Raw genomic sequence first — 23,110 nt, 5'->3', positions numbered from 1 at the left:
TTAGAAAGAAGCTGTTATATTTAAGGAAAAATCTGTCCGCAGTTAGTAAATGCGAACAGTTTCTTTGGCTTTTTTTTGAATCAAATCACTTATTCACAATTAGTAAATGCAAACAGACTCATACCTCGGGTTTGAAATTTTGGCGCTTACTTTTGAAAATAAGTTGATTTTGCTCTTATTTGGTGCTTTTTTTTTATAGTTAATCTTATTCATTTCAAATTTTCGATACATCTTACGTTTAAACAATCTCATAAAGAATTTGTGTTTTATTACTTTCTATCACTTTAAAGAGACCGAAGATGCACCAATGATAATGGTGAAAAACCTTATATATGGGGTATCTTAAGTTAAAACAATCTTGGAGAAAGCACGGATATAGCATGTCCACTATCTTCCTTTCCCAGGTCCCGACATATGCAAGTTATTAAATTGATGACTATGATTATAACTATTTTCTACAACTTTAGAAGCTTGATCATAATTACTTATTATCAAGTAACGTTATAAAGTGGAAAATTAAACAAATTATTGCAATATTTCACCTAAATACTCAAGAATAGTAATTACAAAAATCTTATAACTATTAAGTAATAGAGAAACCACATTTTCAAAAAAAAAAAAAAAAAAAAAAAAAAAAAAAAAAGCAGATTAAAAGGTTCCAAATTCATAGGATAATAAATCAAAGTTATGTATTAGTTTTAGATCATAGTATGACTATGAGCAGAAAAACTAGTGCTCCTTCTGTACCGAGCATCAAAATGGCAGGAGATCGGCCGAACAAGGCAGTAAGTCTTCTTGCTTGACGAAACCGGCAACAATATCAAAACTACAAGGTTCAGCAATTCAACTGAACCGCAGAAAAAAGAACACAACTGCATCGTAATAACAGAGCAAACAGTGTCACATGATTCGCTAATTGCCTTGTGAATTGCGAATAAAAAAAGCGAAATATAATTGGTTTTAGGCTATTTTTAAACCATTTTGAGCGAACTGCAAATCCAAAAGGCGTACTAAGTAGCGAATTATGTTTCACTAAAGCAACATATACCTGGCGGTATTCCTGTGTAGTAAAAATGTTGGAAGATACTTCAGCAAAGATCTTTTGGGACTCCGTCACCACTTTTTAGTACCCAAGCCCCTCCCTTTGATACGCAAAAATCAGTGATGACCTATTAAGAGACGACATCAACACAAAGAAAAAGCCTCAAGTCGGTGTCTTAGATACGGGTGAGAAGCATATTTAGGATTATAAAGCAAAACGTAAAACTGTTGTAACTACACGAAGTTCATACAAAACTCCAATATATAACATTTTACGTCGAAAATGCAATGTCGTGCCTAAAAATTTTGGAAATTGTAGTGTTTGCATTACGAAAACTAGTTGTCAACAAATACTAACTAAGCTTCATATAAAAATTAACACAATCAAATTAGCAAGGAAAACAAAGAACAGCGATGCAATAGCAAGAAAAAAATGTCGACCCGATAAAGAGGTGAAATTGGAGGATTCTTAATTGTGGTAGGGCTGCTAAATGCCTATAGAATGATACACACTTTGATTGATAGTGTCACCAAAAATAGTATTCTTCATCGCCCACAAACCATAACCAACAATTTCACAACCGTAATTTTTAGAATCGAATAGCACAGTTGCGTATGAAAATTCATAAGAACACTAAATTGGATTCATAAGTTTACTTCAGTTTAGTGGGTCAAATCCTCGCCCATGCCCTCGTAAACACAATCTCCCTAACTTCGAACATATTTGTGCAATAGCTAATACATATATGATACTCAAAAGAAACATTAGAAAAATTGAAATAAACCAGCCATGCTTTGAGGAAAACTAATATTGTACACACACTGACCTTCTGAAATTCACTATTAGTGGGCTCCTTTTGAAGTCTAATCTTGGCAGCTTCAATAATTTCTCCTTTCTTAAGCTTTGCATTAGGTCCTTTTCCAAGAAAAAGTTCAATAACTACTCTTCTGCAAGGGAAATGAAAGAAGTTCAAAAATCTCGAGATACAGACAGAGGGAGAAAACAAAATAACAGAAGTCCATGATCGGCTGGCTCATTCTTTACAAAGACCATGGAGGAAATAACATAGCAACTTTTAAGAGAACATTCTCATCGTCATCATACTCAATAAATCCCGCTCATAGAAGTTATGATAGACTATCAAAGAGAAAATAACATAGCAACTCTTAAGAGAACATTCTCATGATCAATGCAATGAATATAAGGATTGAATGACTACTAAAGCGATGGGAGAAATGTTGCATATCAAAGAGTGCTGCTGTTTGGTCCTTATCATGGAAGATTAGTATTTCTTAATATATTCTTTAGCAGGCTGAATAGCAGAATGAGAACTGACATCCTCTCTGCCCACGATCTATGTTACTCGAACTTGGGTACTGACGTTGGATACTGGTACATATCCAAGTGTCGGATACATCTAAATGTTCAAATTTATGCCTAAAATGAAGTGTCTAAGTGTCATACCAATGTCCGAGGATCAAGGATCGGACACGGGTACGTGAAACAAAATGAAGAGTCCAAGTAACACAGACGATGATGGTGGACTTCTTGTTTTAGCAGTAGAATTCCTTCCTTTCATTGGCTTATGTTGTGAGGAAAGAGAGGATGTTAGTACATAAAACATTTATGTCTCAATATTTAATTATTATCATACAAAACAATTGGTTATCAAATAAAACATAATACATCCACGGGCTAGAATAATGTTTTGAGAACCACTTATGTTGGAGTATGCCTTCGCCCTTGAGATTGAGACCTAAGACTAGCGCAATGCAATGTCGTTTGAACACCACTTATGTTGGCTAAGGGCTTCGGTTAGAGACTAAGGCTAGTGCAATGCCACTAAGTGATAGTAGCAGCAACTTGTTCTCTAGATTCCCCACGCAGCAGCAGGTTTACCGCCCACAAAGTAGGTGGATTCCATGTAAGGAAAAAAAGGTACGAAAATACAATTGCAAGAATTGAATCTCCTGCTCTAGCTACTTTAACACAGGTGACATAGTACACTGAAACCTAACACACAACAATCTAGAGCAATGGAGCATTTTAAAATAGTCTCTTATTTGAAGGTATGCTTATAATGACAAAAAAGTATAGCTCAAGTGAAATCACTACCTCAATGGGTCGACTTCTGAATGTTCAGGGGATGACTTCAATAAATAAACACCATGAATGTTAACTGCAATGTCACATATTACAGACTGAAGTTCTTCTTGAGGGGCATCAGCAGCTAGAACAGCAGCAGAAGCTCTAGCATCAGCCTTTGGTAGGGCAGACATAGAAACTGCCATATCCCTAAGACCCTGTAAAATTGTTTGAAAGCTGGCAACACAGATATAGCCTCTGTTATTTATACATGTTATCATCGCTAAGCAATTTGATTATGCAATATTTTTTTCATAATTTTTTAAAAAAAACTTCAATATTCATTAATTTATCTTTACATATAAAAATAGGCTTTTAAACTATATTAAATTAAATATTAAAAAAGCCATATAAAATTAATTAAGTTTAAACTTCTATCTATATCAACAAAAAAGATTATATTATTACTAGTTGATAAATTTTATTGATGAAAAAGACAGCAGTGGATGATCACTGAACTAAAAAACTTTCCAAAAAGATGCCAAGGAGTGATTTATGTATAAAAGAGGGTCATCAACAAAATTTTGTGAAAAAGGAATGATTGTACATGGTTAAATAGTTTGTAAACAGGTTTTTTCATTCCTCTTAAACATAGTTGACTCTCTTTTTCCTTTTTAGTGTTTTTTGGTTGTAAATTGTGTTTTACGAGTGGATAAGAAATCTTTGGACCACCAAAAAGAAAAGTTTGAAGCCCTCTAACTACCTTGAATAATCCATGAGGGAAGAGCTTAACAATAACACTTGAACTCTACAACCATGAACACCCTCAAAATGGAATCTTGGAGCCTTTGATAAAAAAAGATATCTTTAACACGTTCACTCATTTTTTCCCAAGGGGAAACAATAATAAAAAAGAATCGCATCATTACTAGGCCTAATGAAGGTACAAAGCTAGGCACTCTAGGGATGAGGTAAATTTATCGTTCTATATGCAAATTTCAACAAATTGTATATTCAACATGGTTGAGCTTAGTAATAAGCTCCTTCAAGTACTAATTTCAACAAATACTAATTCCTTATAAATTATGAAAGCTTTAGTAAAGCAATGAGACTAGGATTGAATGTATGATGATTTTAACTTTAGTTGCTCCTATTAATGGCTAAAGACAAGCTTGATTGTCACAAAGTTCCATTGATGTATGATGCTAGAACTTGTTCAGAGACGGGTATTTCACTAAGATACCTCAAGTGACTTGTAAGGAGAGAGTCCTTTCACGGTTTCAGATTTGCACGAAGTTTAAAGGAAATTCCAACAGACTTTTCTATGCACAAAAACACAACTTTCAATTTATTTATTATGAAATAAAGCATAGCTAAACTCTACACACAATCACAAGAGTCCTCACCTGCAAACTTTATGGCTTTGGAAAATTTTTCTCAAAACCTTTGGCAGGGCATCTCGAGTTTCTTTTGACAAGAAATTGTTTGGTCTTACACCACCTTCATCAAGACGCATTGATGATCCAGGCCTCCCAGAAGTTTTGGAATTCGCTCCAATTCTAGCTCCAGCTCTGCGCGCATCGATAATTCGTTGCAAGTGTTGCTCATGGCCTTGCCATAATTTCTGCTGTTGCTCCACGACATCTGGATAATGTTTTATAAATGAAACATCTGTAGGTTCTAAGAACTTCCAATCTTTACAGTATGGTCTTTCAACTGCTATTTCTCGAAGTACTACTTTTCCAGTAGATTTGGAAGATCCTAGAATGTCTAATTCTGAGTCTTTGAAGACTGGGCTCTTGCTGAAAAGTAGAAGAGCATAATCTCTTGCTAGTAATTCAGGTCCTTTGGAATTTGGATATCGAAATCTAGTTTTCACCACCCAAAGCCCCTGTACCAACATAGCATACTTTTGAAGTTCTTCAAGAACATCTTCAACTGGGTCATTAGGAGCAAGGTGAGTAATGGCTGCAAATCTTTGAACAGAGGGTCCCTGAAAAATCAAAAGGTTTGTAGCTCAACATAACTCCAAGAAATATTTGTCATTTCACAGCAGATGGTACACGACAAACAACATGTTAACAACTTAGTTTTTAGAGGCATGAGGCGCACCAAGGCGCAAAATGTCCTTTACCCGAGGCACAAGACACGGGATTTTTGTATATAAAGCGCACAATTTCTCTAAAACGCTTCAAAATCAATTTTAAAACGTATTTAATACTTAAAGCAACATGAAATTCGTATTATAATAACATATAGATATAAGTAAGATATACATTAGTTTAACAATAAAGTCACACGATAAGTCGATAACATAGTCTTCAGTTAAAAAAAGAAATAAAAACTAAAACAAATAGATTTAATAAAGCAAACAGTGGTTCTTGATGGTTGAAATGTTTTGTGACATACTTAAATGATCGCAATCGCATGTCGCAACCACGAAAAAAATGCGGTTCTCGCGAAACGGGTTGCGATTGTTATGTAGTATGCCTTTTAAAATACTTCATATATTATTTTTAAGAAATTATTATAAAATATCAATGAGATTTCTTGCATAATAGAGACATTTATTCAATTGATATTACATATATTATATTATCTTAAAGTTATGGAGTTAATAACCTTATTCTAAACTAGTTAAAAATTATAATAAAGTAGTAGTAACTGTTAAGAAATAAAAGGAAAGAAAAAAATTATTGTAGCATCTAAACATTACTAGAAACATTTCAAAAGAAAAAAAAAAAAAACATTACTAGAAACAATAGACAATTGTAAAATAATTTAAAGACATTAGAAGTTAAAAGAAAAGGTCTTCCACACACGCATAACTAAGTAAAAAAAAAATTCAAAAAAAACAGGAACAACTCTAATGTTAGACGAATAACTAGAAGACTGTCTTAGTTGTTTAATTTCACTTTCCCATTCCATTTCAACCTTCTTTTCTGTTTTTTCTTTTATCTTTTACACTATGCTTCTCTTAAATCTTCTTATCTTCAATGGTGGATGTGATGTGTAAGTTTCTCTTGACCTTTCTTTTCAATTTTTGCTTAATTTTTGGAGTTGGAAATGTCAAGCAGGAGCAATTAGCAAATAGGGTTTTTCTCATGAGGCAATTAGAAATTTACAGAATATTAACCCTTAAGTTATTTTAATTTTTAAAAAAAGACAACTAAGAGGCGTTGGAGGCAAGAAAAAGGCGCATTTGAGGCGCCTCTTGTTCTGGCTGCACCTAGAGTCAAGGAGGCATTTTGGAGCTCGCCTAGACACGCCTCGGGCGTGCTTTTATAAAACAGTGTAACAACCAAAAAACAGAAAGGTCATCATTGTGAGCTCAAAGGTAAAAGCTACTCACTTATTCCTTATGACAGGCCCAACTAATTAAATTTCTAAGTAAATGCCACGAATAGCCAAAGAGAATTCCTGTAAAAAATAAATAATAAAAAAAAAAGCCCAAAAGCCCAAACAAACATGTGGTGACCAACCATGAATAACACACTACTTCCCATGTTACATAATAGTTGTGTAAGACAACCCATGCTCATGCAATCATAGGAATTCCCATGAATAACATGCATTAACAGACAAGATCAGCATACAAAAAACCCCACAAAATAATGTTAAATCAAATACATACAGTGTCCTTATAAAACTTCATTTTCAAGAAAAACATCAATACCAACCTCAATAAGCGATGTCTTAATTCGCTCCTCCAGTGGCAGGGCAAGCAGAGACCTGCATCAATTAACACCTCTTCGTAAAACAAAAGGTTAGAAGAACAAGTTGCCTACCTAGGAACTAGATGAGCTAATAGTAGAAAATAGATTAACCATTAAGAAAGGCATTGACTACCAACACAAGCAGCTACTACCTAACTAGAGGCTATAAGTAGTCTTTTGCCCTTTTCTCAACCTGTAATATCTTCTTTGTTTTCCCCTCTCAATATATTATTGTCACTCTCACCCTTCTTTTTCTATATCTGTTCTTTTCAAAATAGGAATTGATGAATCATAAATTGCAACTCAAGAACTGTCCCAAACATTCTTTGGAGATAAAGTATGATAATGTAGAGTATGAGCGAAGGTCAATGAGGTGGGTAGCGGCAATTTTTGTTGATAAATAGAAAATTTTTGTTTACCACCCTTTCACTGAGCAAGTTATAGCTGATTGAAATTTTATCTTGTGGATTAGTGCCCTTTGGAATTTTGCACCAATAAGACAATACTACCCAAACACACATCCTGACTAACTAAATACACATGAGGTCGTTTATGACATCCTTAAGTCTTAAAAAACATGAATTGCGATTATGAAAAAACAATTACTCCCTTGGTCCCCAAGAGATTGCAACAACAGCATTTTGCACGAAGTTCATGAAAAGGTGGGGTCATTTAAATGTGGAAGACATTAAAAGAAAAAAATGTGTATAAGAATTAAAGAAACGTGGTGGGTACATTTCCACAAAAGGAAAATGTAGCAAAGTTAAAGCGACGGACCAAAATGAAAAGTGTGGCAATTTCAAAGGGACGGACAGAGTAGCAAATTAAACCACCCTTTCCTTATGTTCTCTCTGCTCCCACGTTCACCTCAACAGAAAACCTTCAAGGGCAACTGCACCTCATCACTGCTACTACCAGTCATCTTCCTTTTAGCACTCAAGTACACATCTCCACGTTTTGGTTTCATACGAAATCATAACCCCCAAGAGGAATAAAGAGATAAATAATGGGAGAACTGAGAAGTATATTAACATTAAAGGGTAGTAATAACCAAAAAAAACACTTCTAAAGGCTGTAAGCAACAAAGTAATGAGGTAGTAAGTGGCCATTTTATTATCAAATTACAAATAATCAAAATATGACAAAATAAACAAGTTCATTATCAATAACCCACATAGTACAACAAGCAAAGTAGACTAAATGAACAGCACTTGATATCCTCCACATTCTGAATCCTCATTTACAAGGCATACCTTAAAGGCTTAGAATTGAAAAATTATTAAAGACAAGCTGAAAACTCCACACAATTTGGCAATTTTCTTCAATTCAAGGGACAAGGACCAAATAACAATCGATTGTTATGAAGTGGAAGGTTTTAATTTCAAGGAATTCCAAAATTATATATTAAAACACACCAATCACAAGAAGACTAAGGTTTAAACAGCTATACCCTCTTGATGGTCCACTTGACTGCATCTTGGTGATAGCCGCCTTAGGACACAAAGAGTTCAAATAGTCATTCCTGCAAATAATTAGAGTTTCAGCATAATCCAAAAAAGCTCCTAAAATAAAAGTACGTAGGCGTTAAGTTACAACAACCCAGTTTAAATCCCGCCATTTTCTCCATTAGTTGCTGGAGCTTAAGCTTAAGCATTCTTTCTTTGTTCAATGTTTTCATATTACGATCAAAATTATGAGAAAAGTGACAGTAAGACCAATTATGGAAAATGGAAGATTTACGGATTCATCGAAAACTGTAATGGATTATTCTGTGCTGTCATCATCTTCTTCAAATATCTTTTTGCAAGCTCAGACGTCGAACTATGGTAATTGAGAGAAACCCATGGCTGCAACAAATTATGCAAAATAAATGACCAATAAGTATGAATGGGTGAGGGAACAATACATACATGTCAAGGTGCACAACAATTTATCTTCGTACACATATGACAGCAAGTAACTCAACATGCAAAGATGAACATGTCAAGTTGCAATAATTGAATGCCAAGGAAAAAATAACCATATCAGCCACCAAGGAAATATTTTCATTTGAAACTAAAATTTAACGGTCAATTATTAAATCGTTTAAAGACAATTCGCATGCTAAGAAATCAAACAACGAATATCAAGAAGTCAAGATAAAAATTCTTTTTTAACTAGACCGGGTAAGACATATAATGCATAATCATATTTCTTACCTCCAAGGCTTCTGAATCTACTTGCTTATTCTGCACAACAAGACAAGACAGTCCCAAAAGTTAGACACAGACAAGCACGTAATCAAAAGCAACAACATATTTCCTTAAATGCTTCAAAACATTATTGAGATTTTATATTGGCAACATATAAGTATATAACAAACAAGCCAAAACAAATAACATATTTTACACAACTATGTTCTGAAATAAGAAACCTTTTAGAATAAATTAACATATCCATTTTTTGTTCAAAACAACTATGCTTCTCCAATGCTCACAGGAAATTATTGAAAAACTTATTGGTTACTAGCATACCCATACTTGCACTACCCACCCACTATGGAAGCATTCTTTCTCTTCCCGTTCCTTGATTTGCACACCAACGCAAATGGTGCACTTACAAAATGGAGGAGGTATTATTATTAAAAACATCAACAATAGTAATGATTGTTCTCATTACTTTTTCCTTCTAACTCAATCGTTTAGAAGTCTATGCAAGCAAAATAGAACATGATTTGTATGCTTAAAGAACCTAACAGATCAGCAACCAAAATCTATCACATGGAAAATGAGTAGCCGACTTTTGGGGAAGAGGAGAATATATGGGTTATACAACAATACCTGCTTACTTGATTGACCAGAACGGACATCATTACTGGATCCTTCTTTGACGGTAACATTTGGATTATTTCTCTTTAATGACCCACCAGAATCCAAATATTCCATTGATGGTCGAAGCTGCACAACACCTTGAATGGGATTCACAAAGAGCTGCAAGATCAAATCAACAAAAACCATGATTAAAATTGAGTCACCAATTTAATTTAAATTTTTTTTAAAGAAAACTACAAGAACATACTCTCGTCACTGAATATTAGGTCATATAATTAACTTTGAAGATGAACTAGATTCTGATTTATCGCCATAATTAAATTTTAGAAAAAAGAACTACAAGAACATACTCTCCATTAGAAATGAAGCTTTTTTTCTTGTTACACATCCAATTAATCACCTCAGTCACCCTCACCAAGTTGAAAGCAATAAAAGAATACTCCTCTTGATTCTAAATATAACATACTTTTTAAAACTAATATATGATGAAAAAGGCAGATCTTAATGTCCATAATTCATATTTTATAATTATAGGTTACACCTAACATAAGATAAAAGTTAGCAAAGAAGTGCCAAGAAAACAAAGACGAACAATCATTTTAAATGAGAGCTTTGAAAACCATTGTAAGCAACTCATTAATTCTATGATCTATGTTGAAACTAAAAAAACAAAAATCTCATCCCAGCAATAGCATAAACCAACACAACCATACTTAAACCAAGAGCTAAACAAGCATTTGTTACTAAAAATGATAGTGTAACCCCAACTGTTAAGAAACATATAAATCACTCACAATTCATAAGAAAATCAGCAACTTATAAAATGTTACTAGTATAGATTAAAACAACCATGTTTGGCAGACATTACAGGTTATAGCTTATAGGTATTGAAGATGAACTAGATGATAACTACATTGATTATAGAATAATTTTCCAGATGCACAACAGACATCATCAATATAGTATAAGCACTGCACCTCAAGTACATAAGTTTTATAATCATAATTTTCCAAAGCATAGTTACCATTCAGAAATAGAAGTAATAATTTTCTCTTTGTAGGGAATAATTATCCAGATGCACAGCAGACATCATCAATTACAGAAAAATCAGTGATTTAGTTAGTGAATCAATCAAATATTTTTGCTGAAGTATTGTAAAAAAAAAAAAGAGATCACTGAGTTGATGAATAGCATACCTTCTTACCAGACAACACCCCAATGGCATATCCTGTAGTTTGAGGCAGCTTGCATGAAGATGACAAAACCTGGGAGCACCAAAAAAATTGAGGGTGAAATCAGATCTCCGATAAAAACCAGCTATAAAACATAAACAGGCTATGGCAATCGAACAATTCGAGATAGAAACCTCAATAAGCTTTTGGCCCTGTTTGCAATTAGGGAAGATTGTATTTAAGTGGTAAATTCGCATATAACAAATTGTTTAAATGATATGTATTGATGTCAAGTAATGGAAAACAGAATAAATGTTGCAACCTTTAGGGCAAAGTTATCATTTATAATTGATATCTTTAGGGTGTATACACCCCATAAGCTCTTTCACAATTTGATTAAGCTCCTCTATCATCACATTGTAAAAGGGCATATAATACCAAATCTGCTCTCAAATAAGCATCATATTATTTGTTTGTTTATATTTATTTGTATACACGAGCCATAGCCTTTTGTGTAACAAAATTCAATTACCCCAACACCATAGAAAGGCTCCCACCCACATAAATGTGGTTTGGGGATTGGATGTGTGCAACATGACGTGATAACAAAGAGGTTGTTTCAAATTGACAATATCGTCTACAACTTCACATATAGTCCATTATAATCCGAAACTAAAGACCTATAAATCTTTCACCATACCGAAGTAAGGGACACAAAGTCATAGCCTTTTGTAGTCTGGTTTAATTGGCCTTAATTCTCCACCTTTTTTTAGGCTTCTCTTTGAAATTATACACCACACTCATGATATGGATACATAGAAATGTTGAAACAAAAGAAATCGCCAAACATTAAGGGTGGAAATATGGAAAGAATCCTTGCATAATTTTGCTAAATTTCAGTTTATGCTGTCTTTTACTTATACATTTGTGAAGACAAATTCACATGCAAGTGATCAAAATTATGCAATCCAAACCCGGAAAATCAAGAAGTGAAAAAAGGAAGCCATATATGTCAATGAATTAACATCACACAAACCTGTTTGTTCATCTTGAATTGATCATTTGCTCTAACATCAAAATTATCTGAATTCATATCGATAGACAAATCCACTTCCACCTCACCGGTACTTTGTTTGAATCTCACCTGCTCACCAATACAATCACACCAAAAACAATTCAAAAAAATCAACAAAAAAACAAAACTGAGTAGATTATTAGTATACCTCGGTGCATCTTTGCTCCAAGTCGTAAGGACGCCATGATGGTCGCAGTGGATATTGCAATACATACAACTAACATAAATTAAAGCCTAATTAATATCAAATTCCATTCAAAACACATTTTTTTTAAATCCAATACATTCAATTTCTTCACTTACCTCAGAAGACGGATCAGGAGGGTTAAAATACACATCATACTCAGCAACAACTACATCATCTTCCTCCATAGCAACAGAACTTTCTGGAACTCCCGCCTCCTCTTCTTCCTTTAACTCTACAGTAGTACCTCCCTTTTTTTCCAAAAAATCCTCATCAATATCCACTTTAGCATCTCCAACGGATGAGATAGTATGTGAATCCTCTTCTTTAACATTCATTCGCTCCAGCGCCGGCTCCAGTTCCGGTTTTGGTTCAAGTTTAACCGGCGGTTGCTTTGTCTTCGGCTGAAACCTAGACGATTTCGGAGCAAACCTTGAAGTGGAAGGCTTTGACTGAGCTTTAAACGGGTTATCCAAATCATTGAATTCCATTTTTTCCCTTTAAATTCAAAACCTCAACAATGGAAGTATGGAGCTGCGGAAGTCGGGGGGATCTAAGAAAAAAAAACAATGATGTCAATAAATTAAATAATGTTTTTTTCACAAGTTATCTATAAAAAAATATCACATTTTCTAGTTTTTTAAAAAAAATACAAATAAAATATCAGGGAAAAAGAAGAGCCCATATTATGTGTTTAAATGTGAAGGTGCAATAAGAAGTAGCTTAACATGCAAAGGTGAGGACAGGGACACCGAAAATTGATATAATTTTGTTACTACAAAGTACAAACTCATTTGATATTTTATGTAGATCATTTGTAAGCATAAGGCATGTAATTTTGTTAGTAGGTAATTATTTTTCAACAACGAATTTAGCCAACTTAATAAAGATGTAACTACAAATAAGAAGTTACCAACACACCAATGTTCAAAAAATTGAACCCAAAAGCATACATAAACTATTCTATAGTTTAAAAAACACCCTCTCAGAAATTTTAAAAGGGATAGAGTGTATATCTTTAGCGTCATGATTGTTCAATAGTAGAATAGCAAAATTAGAAATTAAAACTCTTATTTTTCAATGTCATACACAATAATTTGAAAATGTATAGCCAAAAACCCTAAATCAATTATCTAAACTCTTATTTTAAGAAATTAGATTCAAAAAAATTACCTAAATCAAATGTAGAATTGAATTACTAATGAATTGAAACTCAAATAAATTCCAAGAGATTAAATATGAAACCATATAATAATTTACCACCAATTAAACCAAAAACCCTAAACTGATTAACAAATATGGTTTGAGGTATTGTTTAACAATCAAAAATCAACATTCAAAGAAATAAAAAACAATAACAAATTAACAATAAAAATTAAAACTTTTAGGGCAAGAAAGAAAAAGAAAAAAAAAAGTATATACTTTAGCGGTGGTGGGCGGAGAATGCCGGCTGGGGTGGCGTCTTTCGGTCTGCGGCAGTGTTGGCGGCTGCCGTCTGGAGGAAGGGCTGGAATGGAATAGGCTGGGCAGGCGCAAGGACTGGATTCTCGTCTCTGGAATGGAGGTTGAGAGGAGAACAGAGTATGGGGAGTAACCGAGAAGAAGGAGAAGCAATTAAGCGAATAAGGAACTGAGGAAAAGCGGTTTTGGAAAATATTTATACTATTTTTTTGACCCACAGTCCCACATCGGAAGATTAGTTCAACTATAAGAAGTTTTTAAATTTAGTTCATCTGATATTAGATAACTGTTTGAAGGTTAAAGTGAATGGGCTTTGAGCTTGCTGTTATGCGAGTCTTGGCTCAGGAAAGTCCCCGAGCCGTCATCCATAGAGATGTGGACCTCCGAAATGGGATTTGCTTTTACGTGGGATGCTTTGTTCACATTCATGCGGAACTAGGCTGAGACATGTGTGGAGCCTTTGAGCATCCTACGAAAGCAGTTGTGGCTGATTGTACAGTTATTCACTTGGGCTTATCGCAGCCTAACTGAGTGGGGCTTACAACCTTCAAACACTTTTTTAAATAGAGAATATAATAAGTAAACATTCTCTTTAGTTACCTATAATTTTAAAGTGATAATTAAAAAATAGACTAAATATATGAATCTAATAAAAAAATAAATAATTATATGAATCCGCAATGAAACTTTCATACAAATTTTGTAGTGTACATTATCTTATTACAATATTATAGCCATGTGCTCAAAACATATTTAACGATTCGATAGGTTTTCAACCTTGTTACTAAATATAATTTAATCTGAAATCGACACGATAATGCAAATAAACACTTCTCTTTGTGATAACATGAAACTGTCTTAAATAAGAAAATTATGCTTTTAATTTATAGTAATGTACATGTATTGTTCATATTATTATATTAGTACAATATAATTCTCTTGATTATAAATATCTTTGCTTTTTCCTATTATTCAAATAACTTTTAAATTGTATATTTTCTATCTTTCGAACACATGTTTTTAAAGGATCCAACTTGACATTACTCTTTAATTTGCATAATACAACTCAATACTTTCTCAGTTCTGAAATATTTATTACATAACTATTTTTAACACTATTTATCGTTTAAGCTCATTTTATACATCGCGGTTAATGTGTAAGGAAAAATATAGTCAAGTGGGATCTTATTTGAATTGTCTAATCGCATACTTTCATAATATTAAATTTTTATAATTTTTAGATGTGTACTATATAAATGATTAAAATAACACATTAGATTGCGTAAAAAGTTAAATGTAGCTAGTATAGTGAAACAGAGGAAGTATATGAGAATTTTTTAAAATTATATTTCATTATTCAAATTTAAAGAGACAAACCATTTCTTAAAATATTCCATTAGACTATTAAACAATATTTTATTTGACTAAGTTTTTTTATTGTTAGCCGCAATATATAAAATAAACTCGAACGACTAATACTATCAATGATCACAATGTAGCAAGTATTTAAAAAAAAGATATTATTACCCCCGGTGCAAAATACTTCTAACTTATAGTGTCATGTTTAATAGAGAAATGACACAATACCAAGTACTTCCTCCCTTTTATATTACTTGCACCAAACTAAATTTTGCACTATTCATCATACTATGATAATTTACATATTTCGGCTATTATATGAGGAAAAAATATAGTCATTTAGAACCTTGTTTTATTTGTTTCGTCGCATATTTTCATAATATAAAATTTTTATAATTTTTAGTTATGTATCTTTATATATAAATAATCCAACAAATGTATTGAATTGCGCTAAAGTACGTTTGGTGCAAGTATTTTTGTAGATTAAGATCCGTGAAGCACGCGCTTTGAACATTCTTGGAAGAAATGAATAAGCAGTCAACAGTATAAGTTACTGGCCTCGTACATCGGGTCGGGTCCTTTTCCTGTCACTTCTTTTAATTTCTCTCTCTAGGAAATAGTATTGTCTCTTTACACAGATAAGAATATAAGATACTCTGCATTCTTTAGCACGCGCGGATTTTCTTCTTCTTCCGTTCACTTGCCTTCCCTTTTTAATACTTCCACGCGCCCAGCCCTATTAAATCTACACATACTTCTATATGAGACTATTTCGCAGTCAAACAAGCTCAAATAAGAAGTTTATATTTTCATAACACGTACTTATTATATGGGCTAATCTGATCTTACAATTTGAGCTCATCTCATACATGGATTAGATAACACATCTAATACATATTACGAAAATATAAACCCATTATTTGAGCTCGTTTTACCGTGAAACAGTCTCTCACTTGTGCATATAGCAGGGTCAGGCGTTAACACGTGCTTGTCAAAACCTTCACTTAACGGTTAACTGACAATTACTGTTAAATGGTAGTGATTTACAAACGTTTAGGCCATATAAGGTAGATTTTTGACAAAAAATAGGTAACTTTTTGCAAAAAATATATACATTTAAGTAAGTTTAATGTAATTTTTCTTTAATAAAAATACTCTTTGATTCAAATAAATTTGTCTCATTTACTTTAACACGAAAATAAAAAAAAGTTAGATATAACAACTTAATGTAGTATATATTAGAAATAGGTGAAAAATATAAAAGTAAAAGTCATGGGTCATGTTAAAAATAATAATTTGACTTTTCATTATTATACTAAAATAAAAAAAAACGAGGAAAATTTATTAGCGGTCATTACTCATTTGTTATTTTCAAACAATATACTCACTTACAAATCATTACTCTTTTTGTTTTTCTCATTCACTTTTTGTAGATCTAATGCAAATTTAAGAGTCAAATAATTTTAATTGTGAATCTTTAAAAAATTGAAAAAGTTAACATTTAAAAAATATATATTGAGATAAATCTAAGAAACTCCACATTAATATATTTTTTTCATATAGATCGATGAAAATTTGTTATAAATTTTATATAAGAAAAACACATGAAAATAAATAAACAATTTGACCATAAAACACTACTTATAAATAAACTACATAACCTAATTAATAGAAGTAAAATTAAACTAAAAATCATAAATATAATTTGTTTTTTTTTTTTTTGTTTAAGTACGTCTAAGAAAAGTAGTTGTAATTAAAAAAGGCAAGATAGACATAATCAGTCTATCATTAATGTCATAATGTGTCATTAAAAGCCAAAACTTTAAACGTCACAGCCTTAGGCCTTACTACTTACTAGATGGTTAGACTTGGAGCAGATATTACAAAACTTACAGGACAGAATACAGATGCAGCGGTACTTCTTTTGTCCCATAGGTTTTATTTTAGTCATCTTTCCTTTTTTATTTTAATTCTATTTATAATTTAAAACTAAATATATATATATATATATATATATATATATATATATATATATATATATATAATATTTTTAAGAGAACTAAAAATATACTTCTATTCAAGTGAATTATAATTTAATTTGTTTTAATTTGAATTTTATTGTGATTATTATCAATTTATTTACTATTTATTTTAATTTTATTTATAATTTAAAACTAAAAAATATTTTTTTTTTGAAGAGAACTAAGCATATACTTCTCTTCAAGTGAATTATATTTTAATTTGTTTTAATGTGAATTTTATTAGGATTATTATCAATTTATTTACTATTTTATGTATTGTTGTTATAAATTAGAAAAAAGTTATGTAAAATTTTGTGTTGTTTCTCTCCTCACATATTTTCATTATCTCAAATATTTATAATCCTAGGTTATATACTTCTTCCTTTATTTACTTGTAGCCAAATCAATTTTAACACTTTTTATAATTGTATGATATTTTACATATTGCAATTATTATACCAAGAAAAAAATATAATTATGTGAAATTTTGTTTTATTCGTCTTACAAATATATTCATAATATCAAATTTTTAAAAATTTTAATTATGTATAATTTTAGATATAAATAACCAAACATACATATTAAACTGTGTAAAAAAGTGTTTGAGTGCAACTAAAAAAAGCCAACTTCAGCTATAAACAAACCGAGAATCATACTTCAATTAAACTACATAAAAAAGAGTATTTTACTTCGCATGTGGTTTCGCTCCTAAAAGGGAGTATACCTTTTTCTTTTTCGCACTTCTCTTAATTCGCAAAAAAAATGTAATTTATGTCCTTTTTTTTACACAAATTTAAACCAACTTTTATAGTATTCATTATTGTGTACAAGAAGTACTTTCTCCGTTCCACTATACTTGCTAATTTGACTTTTTATGTAATTTAATGTATTATTTTAATCATTTATGTATTAAATTGTACAATTTAAAAATTATAAAAAGTTAATAGTATTATATAAGTATGCGATTAGACGATTTAAACAATATCCGACTTGACTATATATATTTTTTATGCATTAGCCGCAATATATAAAATAAACTTGAACGATAAATAGTGTCAACAACTCTTATATAGCGAGTAATTCAGAACAGAGGAAGTATTTGATATATTGTGGTTATTATACAAAAGAAAATAGTTACGTGACATTTTGTTTTTTTAATCTTGTCATATATTTTCATTGTATCAATTTTTTATAATTTTAATTTATATTTTTCTATAACTTTAGAAATAAACAATCCGATTAACATATTAAACTGCATAAAAAAGTGTTTAACGGCAAGTAACAGAACAAATGTACTTGTTCGCCAACCCCATGGATAGAGCTCGTAGAGGAAGTACGTTCAAATAGTTAGAGGTGTTCATTCGGATGATTTGATCGATTTCGGATCACATGTTTTAGTTCGATTTAAGATCGGATTCTGTATCCACATTGTTTTTACATTTTAAATTCAAATGGATGTCGTGTAAAATCGAATTCAGTAACAAGGTCAAATATCAAATCATCGAATATATTTTAAACATCCCTACGTTTAAATACGTTCCTCCATGCGCGTGTGAGACATTCACTTTACTCCTACACAATCTTTTCAAATCAAATCCATATTTCTCTCTCTACTGTTACAAGCATTCCTTCTGTGTCTATTGTTACTACTCCACCACACTCTACTGTTACATTTCCTTACTTCTATTTCGCCCTTTTTCCTTCTCCAAACAAAACCTTACTAAAAACCCCAAAAAAAGAGGAAAGATTTACAAAAGAATTAATCTTTCTTTTTTGCCACCATGAACAACCACAATAAAGAAAAGCTAGTAGTAGAAGTAATAGGAGCACATAACTTAATGCCTAAAGATGGGGAAGGTTCATCATCTCCATTTGTAGAAGTTGATTTTGATAATCAAAGATTAAAAACTGAAGTGAAGTATAAAGACCTTAATCCCGTTTGGAATGAAAAGCTTATTTTCAACGTTAAAGATGTTGCTGATCTTCCATACAGGACACTAGAGGTGAATGTTTATAATGAAAAAAGTTCAAGTAATAGTAGAAATTTTCTGGGTAAAGTTAGGATTTCTGGGTCTAATATTGCTAAAGAAGGTGAAGAAATGGCACAACTTTATACCCTTGATAAAAGGAGTCTTTTTTCCCATGTTAGAGGTGAGATTACTTTGAAACTTTATGTTTCTTCTAGGGATGATTTTGGGGTTGAGACAAAACAAGTGATAAATTTCTCAAATGTTAGTAATTCTTCTGTTTCAATGGTGGAAAATGACGGTGGAGGGAAGAGGAAGAAGAAAGGTGGGCAGATTCAGCAACAAAATGAGCAAATTATGGTGGGGAATGATGGTGGGAGGAAGGAGAATCATGCATTTCAGCCAAAAATTGGGGATTTTGGGAAGAACCCTAGTGAGATTAAGCCAGTTGTGGTGACTACCCTTCAAAATAATGGTGGGGTTGGTGGTGGGAATGGAAATGTGGGTGTTGGGAGGAGTGTTTTGGGGATTTTCCCAAATGGGTCTAATGAGTTTTCCCTTAAAGAAACAAGTCCTCATTTGGGTGGTGGCCCACAAAGTAAGGATAAAACTAGCTCAACTTATGATCTTGTTGAACAAATGCAATATTTGTATGTTAGAATTGTGAAAGCTAGAGACTTTTCAGTCATGGGGGGAGGGGAAGTGTTGGGTGAGGTTAAGTTAGGGAATTATAAAGGAGTTACGAAAAGGGTTAGTTCAAATCATGCTGAATGGGATCAAGTTTTTGCCTTTTCTAAGGATTGTATTCAGTCATCAATGGTGGAAGTTTTTGTTAAGGAGAAGGAAAAAGATGAGTTTTTGGGTAGAATTTGGTTTGACTTGAATGAAATTCCTAAGAGGGCCCCACCAGATAGTCAACTTGCACCTCAATGGCATAGAATGGAGGATAAAAGAGGGGATAAGTCAAAATGTGGTGAAGTTATGGTTTCTGTTTGGTTTGGTACTCAAGCTGATGAAGCATTTGCTGAAGCATGGCATTCTAAAGCAGCAAATGTTCATCTTGATGGGCTTTGTTCAATCAAATCAAAGGTATATCTTTCTCCTAAGTTATGGTATTTAAGGGTTAATATCATTGAAGCACAAGATATTGTGTTAGGTGAAAAGGGTTCATCTGTAATGAGATATCCTGAGTTTTTTGTTAAAGTTCAGGTAGGAAGTCAGGTTTTAAGAACTAAAATTTCACCTCCTGGTACAAATAGGGCTGTTTCCAACCCTTTTTGGGATGAAGACTTGATATTTGTGGTTCCTGAGCCTTTTGAGGATTGTTTGTTGGTGTCGATTGAGGACCGCCTTATGCCCGGTAGAGAGGAGGTTGTCGGCCGTCTCCTCATACCCTTAGGAGCCATTGAAAGAAGGTGGGATGATAAGATAGTACCTTCAAAATGGTTCCACATTGACCATCATAATAGCCTCTCTTTTAGTAACCCTTCGGATCCCTCAAAAAGTCGGTTTGGGTCTCGGGTTCATATTAGGGCAAGTCTAGATGGTGGGTACCATGTCTTAGATGAGGCCACCATGTATAGTAGTGACCTTAGGCCTACTGCTAAACAGCTTTGGAAGCCTCATATTGGTGTTCTTGAGATGGGTATTTTGGGTGCAACCGGGCTTATGCCTATGAAGATTAGGGAAGGTAAAGGAGGGACAACTGATGCTTATTGTGTGGCTAAATACGGTCAAAAGTGGGTTCGAACACGAACTGTGGTCGATTCTGTTTCGCCTAAATGGAACGAGCAGTATACTTGGGAGGTGTTTGATCCTTGCACTGTGATAACCATTGGTGTGTTTGACAATTGTAGGATTGATAAGAACATTGCTGGTACCGGGGTAAGGGATTCTCGTATTGGGAAGGTTCGGATTAGGCTATCGACACTAGAAACCGATAGGGTTTATACTCATTCATACCCTCTTTTGGTGTTGCACCCTTCTGGTGTGAAGAAAATGGGTGAGCTTCACTTAGCTGTGAGATTTTCATGTGAAAATGTTGGAAACATGCTTCATATGTATACAATGCCCTTACTTCCTAAGATGCATTACGTGCATCCTTTGTCGGTGAATCAGCTTGAAACCCTTCGCTTTCAAGCAATGAATGTGGTGGCTACTAGATTTAGTCGAGCCGAGCCCTCTTTGGGCCGAGAGGTGGTGGAATACATGCTTGATCATGACTCCCATATGTGGAGTATGAGGAAGAGCAAAGCGAATTTCTTTCGACTGATGGCCGTGCTTCAAGGTCTTATCGGTCTGGCTCGTTGGGCTGAGGCGATCCGGTCTTGGCAGCGACCGGTTTACTCGTCGTTTTTTGTGATTGTATTCGTATTGTTAGTCACATATCCTGAGCTCATAATCCCTACAATGCTTATATACATGGCACTTGTAGGGATGTGGATGTACAAGTCAAGACCGCGACATCCTCCTCATATGGACACACGACTTTCCCATGCTGAAAACGTGTACCATGATGAACTCGATGAAGAGTTCGATACTTTTCCTTCGTCTAGGAACCCAGAGCTCGTGAGAATGAGATACGACAGGCTTCGTAGTGTGGCGGGGAGGATACAAACGGTCGTAGGAGACATGGCAACTCAAGGAGAAAGATTCCAAGCATTGTTGAGTTGGAGGGATCCAAGGGCTACGTTCTTGTTCGTGATCTTGTGCTTGCTCGCTGCCATCGGATTCTATATGGTTCCGATCAAGGTTGTGGTCGCGTTGTCGGGAATTTACTATCTAAGGCCACCAAGATTTAGGAGCAAATTGCCTCCTCAGATTTTTAGCTTCTTTAGAAGGCTGCCTTCCAAAGCTGATAGCTTATTGTGAGAAGATTATCAAGTATTTTGTATTAATGGCTTATGTATTTTGACCTTAATATTAGGATGCTAATTATACTTTGTTTTAGGTGAGTATTAGAAATTGACTCTTAACGTAATCTTTTGTATTTTGGCAATTCTTAGGAGTTGGAACTTAGAAATGGTTGTTGGTGGCTTCTGTCCGATGTATTGATTGCCTAAATCTTATATGTAATTATTTTGGTTATTTGTGTTATTAAACATTGTTCCATTGAGATTGTTACATTAGATTACCAGCAAAGGCGGGAAGCTACATCGCGGACCAGGGATGTTTGTTCTTTGTATTTCAAATTTCGGTCCCTTACTAATTTATAATACTCTCCATGCTCATCTTTGTTTAATCCTTATAAAATCTTTTACTTTATAATAGAGAATTCTATATAACGTTGTAAGGAATATATTGAAAATAATATATATATATATATATATATATATATATATATATATAGCACTAACGTTCAATTTACTTTATGCACTCTATTCAATGCATTTATTTAATTCTTAATATCTCTAATTGTGCATTATTAAAAATTATAGAAAGTTGATATGAATAATTCTTACATTGAGACGAATCAAACAAGATTCCACGTGAATATGTTTTAACTTGTAGATTAATAATAAAATACAAATTAAGATTAAGAGATGAATAGTGTCCAAAAAGCAAATAGGACGTGCTGAATTGGAGGGAATATTTTTTTGAAAATTAGATAATATCATTAAAAATACCAGAATTTTTTTCTTACAATCATTATTGATATCAAAATAAAAAATCCTACGTAAAGTTTTGATAGCAGACACATCATCACTGAGGAAACAGGACTCGACTTAGTCATCGTCTACAGCTTCAATTTTAACTTCAAATTAGATACTACACGTCATCATCGGTGCATAAACTCTTAAGTTTTACGGAAAAAATGGGCATGGGCAAAGTATTCGGTGTGGGTCATTTCCAAAAAGTTGGTCTGGCCCATAATTCGGAGAACAATATGCTTCTATTAACATGAAAATTTGAAATAGTATAAGTTTCAAGTTTATTTTTAAAGTAAGCGTGAAATTTCCAAATCTGAGGTTTGGGGTTATTCGCAGTTATTAACTGTTAACTGTGAATAGGTTAAAAAAGACAAAATAGTTATTCGCAGTTACTAGCTGCAAACAACTATTTGACCTGTGGAGCATGTTAACTGCGAACAGGTCAAATAGTTGTTCGCAATTAGTAACTACGAACAACTATTTTGTCTTTTTTAACCTGTTCACAGTTACTAACTGCAAACAGCCCCAAACCTCAGGTTTTTAAATTTCATGCTTACTTTGGAATAAA

At 33.0% G+C, this 23,110-nt stretch overlaps 2 protein-coding genes across 3 annotated transcripts; one reads left to right on the top strand and one right to left on the bottom strand.

Annotated features, from left to right (window-relative positions):
- Positions 1 to 617: 617 nt before the first annotated feature.
- LOC130827712 (uncharacterized) lies at positions 618 to 13,940 on the bottom strand. Of its 2 annotated transcripts, XM_057693539.1 has the most exons (15): positions 13,507 to 13,936; positions 12,204 to 12,637; positions 12,049 to 12,117; positions 11,862 to 11,969; positions 10,850 to 10,918; positions 9,663 to 9,812; positions 9,042 to 9,071; positions 8,584 to 8,690; positions 8,294 to 8,365; positions 6,808 to 6,859; positions 4,534 to 5,120; positions 3,158 to 3,364; positions 1,869 to 1,989; positions 1,049 to 1,169; positions 618 to 872 (listed from the first exon to the last, which is right to left on the bottom strand). In XM_057693539.1, exons 2-14 carry the CDS (start codon positions 12,573 to 12,575, stop codon positions 1,089 to 1,091), a joined length of 2,025 nt encoding a protein of 674 aa, XP_057549522.1. In that variant the 5' UTR covers positions 12,576 to 12,637; positions 13,507 to 13,936; the 3' UTR covers positions 618 to 872; positions 1,049 to 1,088. The 2 variants fall into 2 exon arrangements, with proteins under 2 accessions (XP_057549522.1, XP_057549523.1); XM_057693540.1 differs by lacking the exon at positions 9,042 to 9,071 and having other exon boundaries at positions 13,507 to 13,940.
- Positions 13,941 to 18,640: 4,700 nt separating this feature from the next.
- LOC130827711 (multiple C2 domain and transmembrane region protein 10) lies at positions 18,641 to 21,971 on the top strand. Its single transcript, XM_057693538.1, has one exon. The coding sequence runs from the start codon at positions 18,707 to 18,709 to the stop codon at positions 21,761 to 21,763; it is 3,057 nt and encodes a 1,018-aa protein (XP_057549521.1). The 5' UTR covers positions 18,641 to 18,706; the 3' UTR covers positions 21,764 to 21,971.
- Positions 21,972 to 23,110: the final 1,139 nt, after the last annotated feature.

The sequence above is a fragment of the Amaranthus tricolor genome, chromosome 11 (assembly GCF_026212465.1).
Source record: "Amaranthus tricolor cultivar Red isolate AtriRed21 chromosome 11, ASM2621246v1, whole genome shotgun sequence".
Lineage (NCBI taxonomy): Eukaryota > Viridiplantae > Streptophyta > Magnoliopsida > Caryophyllales > Amaranthaceae > Amaranthus > Amaranthus tricolor.
This window is presented reverse-complemented; position numbering and strand designations above follow the sequence as displayed.

Excerpts from the sequence above, each read along its gene's own strand:
- LOC130827712 (XM_057693539.1), bottom strand. The coding sequence starts at position 12,575 with ATGGAATTCAATGATTTGGATAACCCGTTTAAAGCTCAGTCAAAGCCT. Across the intron at positions 11,970-12,048 it reads TGGAGCAAAGATGCACCGAG|GTGAGATTCAAACAAAGTAC; the intron begins GTATACTAATAA and ends ATTGGTGAGCAG. Across the intron at positions 9,813-10,849 it reads GGGTGTTGTCTGGTAAGAAG|CTCTTTGTGAATCCCATTCA; the intron begins GTATGCTATTCA and ends TTGATCTTGCAG.
- LOC130827711 (XM_057693538.1), top strand. The coding sequence starts at position 18,707 with ATGAACAACCACAATAAAGAAAAGCTAGTAGTAGAAGTAATAGGAGCA.